This window comes from Littorina saxatilis, linkage group LG11 (assembly GCF_037325665.1).
Source record: "Littorina saxatilis isolate snail1 linkage group LG11, US_GU_Lsax_2.0, whole genome shotgun sequence".
In the NCBI taxonomy this organism is placed as follows: Eukaryota; Metazoa; Mollusca; class Gastropoda; order Littorinimorpha; family Littorinidae; genus Littorina; species Littorina saxatilis.
In genome coordinates, this window is record NC_090255.1 from 18,749,353 (window position 1) to 18,756,852 (window position 7,500).

At 37.8% G+C, this 7,500-nt stretch overlaps 1 protein-coding gene across 1 annotated transcript in view; it reads left to right on the plus strand.

The window, feature by feature from the left end:
- Positions 1-4,358: 4,358 nt before the first annotated feature.
- The window catches only part of LOC138980804 (single-stranded DNA-binding protein-like), a 3,591-nt gene continuing 449 nt past the window's right edge, over positions 4,359-7,500 (plus strand). The window contains exons 1-3 of the mRNA XM_070353692.1: positions 4,359-4,413; positions 4,870-4,946; positions 5,459-5,635. Coding sequence (XP_070209793.1) covers positions 4,896-4,946; positions 5,459-5,635 — 228 coding nt within the window. The 5' untranslated portion in view covers positions 4,359-4,413; positions 4,870-4,895. The remainder of the gene's footprint in view (positions 4,414-4,869; positions 4,947-5,458; positions 5,636-7,500) is intronic.

The window sequence follows — 7,500 nt, forward strand, 5'->3', positions numbered from 1 at the left end:
AACTGGCAACTTTGACATTTAAGGAGAAACTCAAAGCAGTTATCTATCCAGGACAGGTCGTAATTTGTAGTCACCACGCTCATTTCTTTTGTTTTGCCATTCCTACTGATTCAGGTGTCGATTGCAAGAGCAGTCGAAAACCTCAGGTTTTAGAATCAAATTTGAAGAGTACCATAACAAAAAAAAGTGCTGTATTTCTGCATTGGCACGTCTGATTGCAGCTCTGCAACTTTAAGGATCTAACGCCTATACCGTAAACTACCTTGTGTACGCCCAGTATCGAGTAAACGCCCACCTCCTACTTTTGGTCAAATTCTGCGCACAGGGTTCAGTACCTAGTAAACGCCCTCCCCCCATTTTCGATCATTTGAGTACAGGGGAAAAACAGGTTTTTTTTTATTCAGTCTGCTGTCGTTGGTTTAATAAAAAAATGTTTCCCTTCATTGGAATTGATTCGCGCGCGGCAGAAATGTCAGTGTGACAAGATGTCGTCACTCATAACACAAAATGTTCCCCTCGTTGGGTGACAAACTGACAACAATAATATTAATCTTTCAGTTTCAGAGACAAACGTGAATTATCATTTTTCACCTGATTGTGATATTTGTTTATTTTCTTAAAATGCTAATATCGGTTTGCTCACCGCAGACTTGGATTTTTGCAGTTAGCATTATCTTTGGAAGTTATAACTTGCTAACAGACAATAACAATGTCCTTCGTGGTTTGCTTGCAGTATTCATTGTGTGTGTGTGTGTGTGTGTATGTGTGTGTGTGTGTGTGTGTGTCTGTGTGTGTGTGTGTCTGTGTGTCTGTGTCTGTGTGCGTGTGTGTGAGAGAGAGAGAGAGAGAGAGAGAGAGAGAGGGAGAGAGAGAGAGAAAGAGAGAGAGGGGGGAAGAGAGAGAGGATTTTTTTGTACAATATCACATTATTTGACACTTCCATGCCAAGTGAATAATATATCGTTTTTCTAGTAAAGAAACCGCTCTTGCAAAGGGTATAGTAGCCTACCTAGTTAACGCCCACCCCCAACTGTTGGGCAAAATTTGTGCATAGGTTCGTTCACACGTGTTTTTCCCGTCATATAACAATGCACAGCTCGAAAATATGGTCACGAACAAATCGACGGTACTTCGAAGAAAGAAGAATAACAACATGCTTGTCCAATACGACTTGCATTTTGACGTGAGCGCTGTAAATTCTCCCTACCTTCAAAGCAGACATCTTCATTTTCTCCCAAGGGAGAAATCGTTGTTCATAAAATCTTGCAGGACCCAACCATACTTCTGCGCGCTTTCTTTTCTTTTCATATTTAAGTTGCTTCGTAAAAATAAAATGTTATGCTTTTCTCAACTTGTCAAGTCAGTCAAAACGACCGCAGAACACAGAACTGGGAAATGACACTGATTGTCATAACTAAATAGATCTGGGATGACGACAACTGAAATGACGTCATGTGGTCACACCTATCTGGAGAAATAAGCGTAGCACAGAACCAGCGCCCTTCCATTAACTTTGTTCTGAGATGTTTCATACATTTTTCGTACGTTGATCTAAGTTTTACAGATACTTCAAAACCTTGGACTTTTCCTTTACGAATGCTAAAACAGTGAGTCATTCAAAGTAATTAATTTAAAAACTCTTTGAACTCTCCTACTGACAGTTATCACTCTGTGTTGGATGTCAAGCACCACAGGCATCGTCCTACTTTAATGACACGGATGTTTATCTGCAATTCTTTCAAAATGAAAATGTGGCAGGGGTGCATTAGGGCTCTGACAGTGTGAAGATGTGATCAATAAAAGTCGTATAATAAGTGGCCTTTTAATTTATTTTTAATAAAAAAAAGGGTAAGACCACCATATTTCACAAAACAGCAACTTTTATTTCATTTTATGTTTATGTTTGTGTTGGGTCTTTGTTTTTTAAATCTCAAAAGTGGTTCAGTTTTATCTTGCGTTATATAAGTATAAGTATAAGTAAGCTACACAATTCGATTTCGGTTCGTAATTACGTCACCACACACCAAGAATAGTTGAAAATTAGTGTTTGAACATTATTAATTGTTCAAGTGTTAAACGCGGTGCTTATTTGCACTAGTAGTCTTTGCATCTTGTATTTTCTCCATGCACTGTCTCTGTTTTCCTTACTGTCCTATTGTTTCACCCATGAGAGCGTTGAATCATGCACGCATATCCTAGATTACGGATTGGAGTACCTACATTCGCCTGGATGTCGTGTACTTGCAGTTTTGAAGCTTTTCCAGCGCATACGAAATGGTATAGGTCAATGAGCAGAATCAGGTCTTAAACGCAGAATAGATTGCACAATACAACTTCACATGTTTCACATTGATTGAAAGAAAAAGCATAATTACGAAGCATTTTCGAGTTTATAGTTTCAGGTGTGTCTAAACCACAGTGAATTAGGGTTAGGGTTAGGGTTAGAGGGTTAGGGTTAGGGTTAGAGGGTTAGGGTTGGACAGAGTGAATGTCTCTAATACTTCTAAATGGTTATATTTGCCAGAAAACTTATCTAAAATGGCGTATTTAATCCCACATCTTTAGAATTCATAATGCCCAGCTTCTGATTACGTTCTCAAGTGTAATTCTTGAAAACTTGATCAATTATTTACCATGTATTCACAAAAGAACTACACTTTATCGTGGTCGAGTTTATATTCAATATATTTAATGTGTAATTTCCTTAAGGATTGTTTAAGACCTATTTTTTTGGCTCACGTAAGTGTAGCCTATGCGATGCTAACTTTTGTCTGTCTGTGCATGCGTGCGTGCGTGCGTGCGTGCGTGCGTGCGTGCGTATGTATGTATGTCTGTGGTAGAAACTTTAACATTTGACTGAACACCGAAATACTAATTTTACCTGGTTATTATTCAAGCAACAGCTTCAAAGTATTGAAGCAATGATCAACATTTCGTCGGCACGTATGTAGTTAAAGTGTGTATCCAAAGAAAACGGGTGGTGGGTGTTTTTTATTTATTTTTTTTTTTTTTTTTGGGGGGGGGGGGATAAAAACAGCTGACTGGGTTGTGTCGTGTGTGGTATGTAGACCAGGTCAGGAGTCAAGGTTAGGTCAGATCGCGTGAAGGATTGTGGTATAGATACAGTTATCACCGAGCTGCAGTTCGCCGATTCGGAGAAGACGATTTCACATTGTTCGGTTTCGTAGCTCCAGAAAAATAGATAAAGAAGATACCAAAGGAGATTTCCTACAGGTTAATCATCTTGAACACAAGGCCAGTACTGTAACTGTGCAAAATGAATATATCACCCACCCTGTCCTTAAGACAACAAATATGTTGGAAAAGTTCTTGTCATCAGAAAACTAGAAAGCTGAATGTTTACTTAAAAATCTCACACACAGCATCAAAAATGCGTTCAGAAACAAATATATATCCCATTTAATGAAAATAGTATGTTCTTGATTGTTATGTCCTTTCGGACACGGACACTCACTTTTGATTTATCGTTTTTGTTCACGAAATTATGATGTTCTGCACAATATTCATTGTCTTGCAGAGTTGATGTACTATTGCATAGTATTCAGACTTTAATTTGATTTGGTAATGTTTGCTTTTCACCTAGTCATAAACATTTATAAACTACAATGTTTTTATCTAATGCGCTTATGTACATAAACTAATACTATTTCACTAATTATGTATTTATGTAGTATAAGTTATTATAGTAGATTTAGTCCCTCTTTAGGGCGAGGGCCAGATGCAAAAAAGTATACCTATGCTGATTCTGTTACCCTCGTAAAATAAAGAATTGTCATTGTCATTGTCTCTCTCTCTCTCTCTCTCTCTCTCTCTCTCTCTCTCTCTCTCTCTCTCTCTCTCTCTCTCTCTCTCTCTCTCTCTCTCTCTCTCTCTCTCTCTCCCCTCTCTGGGCGAGGGCTGGTTGAAAAAAAGCTCGTTGTATTGCTTATGCCACAACCCTCGAAAAATAAAATTTGATTTGATTTGATTTGATCTCTCTCTCTCTCTCTCTCTCTCTCTCTCTCTCTCTCTCTCTCTCTCTCTCTCTCTCTCTCTCTCTCTCTCTCTCTCTCTCTCTCTCTCTCTCTCTCTCTCTCTCTCTCTCTCTCTCTCTCTCTCTCTCTCTGTGTCAACGGATACTTAAGCAACAAAGTGCAGAGTTCGATCGTGATATACTGATGTTCTCATTAGGGAGTTGACCCCATACGATGGAACCATCTGTATCAGGTTCTTGAGGATGTATCTCTATATGATCTTTGACAGTGTGTCACGTGCGTTAGTAATACAAATCAGTTCGTGTCAATCAAGATAGGAATCTATTTGCGTAGTAACACTATTTTTAGGGTATAAATACCATTCATTTTCTGACATCCTGCACATTGTCAGCTGCTTCTGCATTTGTCATCATTTTTGGTAAGTAACGAATCTCTCTGTTTCTTTCTCTCTCTGCCTCTATGTGTCTCTGTAACTTAATGGTGTTTCTCTGTGTGTGTCTTTCTCTCTTCATACAGCTAATATAGTTCGGCTCACTATCTTAGATCTGCCCACTTGTGTTGTTTTTCCACAAATTGACCCCAAAGAAAAGCAGTCAGAATTGGCGAGAGCTGAGATCGTGAGCTCCAATCGTTAACATGGAAAGAATTGTTCCTTTAGGTAAAAGAAAACGTGATGTGAAACAGCTGACGAGAGTCTTATATCTGAAATTGTCCTTGCTATGAACTATCGAGGGGAAGTTGGTTTACCTTCTTGCAAATAAAAACAAGCCAAATCAGCGCAAGCTCAGACGTTTTAATGTAAACAAAGACATTTTAGCAATGCCTTGAAGTATGACTTGTAAAATGCTCAACTAATCTTGATTGTTTGTTGCAGTGAAGTAGCCAGCTACAGCAACAAACATGTACTGCGTGATTGCCCTTGCCCTGTTCCTGCCCGCCATCTTAGCTCAGGTGAGTTGTTGCCCTTGACTTGGACCAGGCTGTTGACGATCTTGAGTAAACTCTGGGTACAATGCTATATAAAAGTGTTCAGCATTCTATTTGGCTGTTGACGATCTTGAGTAAACTCTGGGTACAATGCTATATAAAAGTGTTCAGCATTATATTTGGCTGTTGACGATCTTGAGTAAACTCTGGATGTAATGCTATTTAAAAGTGTTTAGCATTCTATTTCAAAAGTTAAAAGGCATTTCTGAGCGATTTTAGTTTTAATGTTGTAATTTAGGTGACTCGATAGAGACGACTACCACTCTCTGCCCCCAGGTAGTGTCGTGGAATGGTCAGCAAAGCCCAGTGGACTAATCTAAAAATAGGACAAACCAGGCATAAATCTGCGAGAATAAATGAGGCTAGTTCATACGATGACAACTGCTTCCTCAGTCAGGTGTTGTTCTCAGTCAGGTATTATAAGTTGATATGACTGTTGTTGTCTTTTTCATTCAACACTACAGCTTGGCGGTCAGGGAGGTTTTGGCGTTCCTTACGGCGGTCAGTTCGGTGGTCAACAAGGTTCAGGCTTTCCCGGTCAACAGTTCGGTGGTCAACAAAGTTTTGGTTACAATCCTTACGGTCAGGGAGGATACGGTCAACCTTGCCAACAGAACGGACAGTTCGGACAGTTTGGCGGATACCCGTATGGCGTGAGTATTTCTTCAGTTTATTGTGATAAGTATCTAACTTGAACGAGAACTGATCTCTTTTTTTTCTTCTTTTTTAAAAATCTTTTCAAATAGTTTCAAATAAAGCATAAACAAAACACAGCAAATCTTTAAGAAAGAGTGCAACGTGTTCTACCCTGGAAAAGCTATGTTACATTATATGTCAAGGATGAACGCTTGATTAATACAGAGCAGTAGAAGTGGTTAAAATATGTCTACGTGTTTCTGAGTTTAGGCCGCCATTTCTGTTTGAGTCTTTTGAAACAACGTAGACCCCCCAAAATAAATAGATAAACCAATGTTATTTCTTGATTTTGTTTTAATTACATTATATGCAAATACAGTGCAAAGAGAAGGAACGGTGATTAGTTGTCAGTAAAAATAATGAACAGAAAACATAAATGACATGATACGAATAACAACACTTTTGCTTTCTTGTTGATGGGCGAAATTTAAAGTAATGCACTCATTCATTTATTCATGACCGTAAACATTCAGATTGACTGATCAAAACTTATGCGGTATATCTAATGAAGTGTTGTTTGCAACGAGCAAGTTACTGTGAGAATTTCAACTAGCTAATCATCTTTTGTTTACTAATTGTATGAATACTTCCAATTTCTCATTCCAATGCTTTCAATTAGTTAGTCATTCTTTGTTTAGCTCAAAAACATATAGCAAGGCGGTATATACAAGTGTCTGACTACGTTGATTTCAATTGATTGATCATTCATTCATTAATGAACAAAAGCAGTAGCCATGACAACTAGTGTCTTAATTATTGATTCATTAATAAACACAAAGAAAAAACAATACCCATGACAATAGTTTTCTTGCTTGTATGACTTTTATGAACGCACCTTCTTTTTATATTTAGTCAAGTTTTGACTAAATATTTTAACATCGAGGGGGAATCGAAACGAGGGTCGTGGTGTATGTGTGTGTGTATGTGTGTGTGTGTGTGTGTGTGTGTGCGTGCGTGCGTGTAGAGCGATTCAGACCAAACTACTGGACCGATCTTTATGAAATTTGACATGAGAGTTCCTGGGATTGATATCCCCATACGTTTTTTTCATTTTTTTGATAAATGTCTTTGATGACGTCATATCCGGCTTTTCGTGAAAGTTGAGGCGGCACTGTCACGCCCTCATTGTTCAACCAAATTGGTTGAAATTTTGGTCAAGTAATCTTCGACAAAGCCCGGACTTCGGTATTGCATTTCAGCTTGGTGGCTTAAAAATTAATTAATGACTTTGGTCATTAAAAATCTGAAAATTGTAAAAAAAATATTTCTTTTATGAAACGATTCAAATGTACGTTTATCTTATTCTCCATCATTTGCTGATTCCAAAAACATATAAATATGTTATATTCGGATTAAAAACAAGCTCTGAAAATTAAATATATAAAAATTATTTTCAAAATTAAATTTTCCAAATCAATTTAAAAACACTTTCATCTTATTCCTTGTCGGTTCCTGATTCCAAAAACATATAGATATGATATGTTTGGATTAAAAACACGCTCAGAAAGTTAAAACGAAGAGAGGTACAGAAAAGCGTGCTATCCTTCTTAGCGCAACTACTACCCCGCTCTTCTTGTCAATTTCACTGCCTTTGCCATGAGCGGTGGACTGACGATGCTACGAGTATACGGTCTTGCTGAAAAATGGCATTGCGTTCAGTTTCATTCTGTGAGTTCGACAGCTACTTGACTAAATATTGTATTTTCGCCTTACGCGACTTGTTTTTTTTATATCAACGTACAATATAAACATTTTGATTACTTTTGATACTCTGATCATTTTACATTTACTACCACACAAAGTATAAATACTTTGATTACTA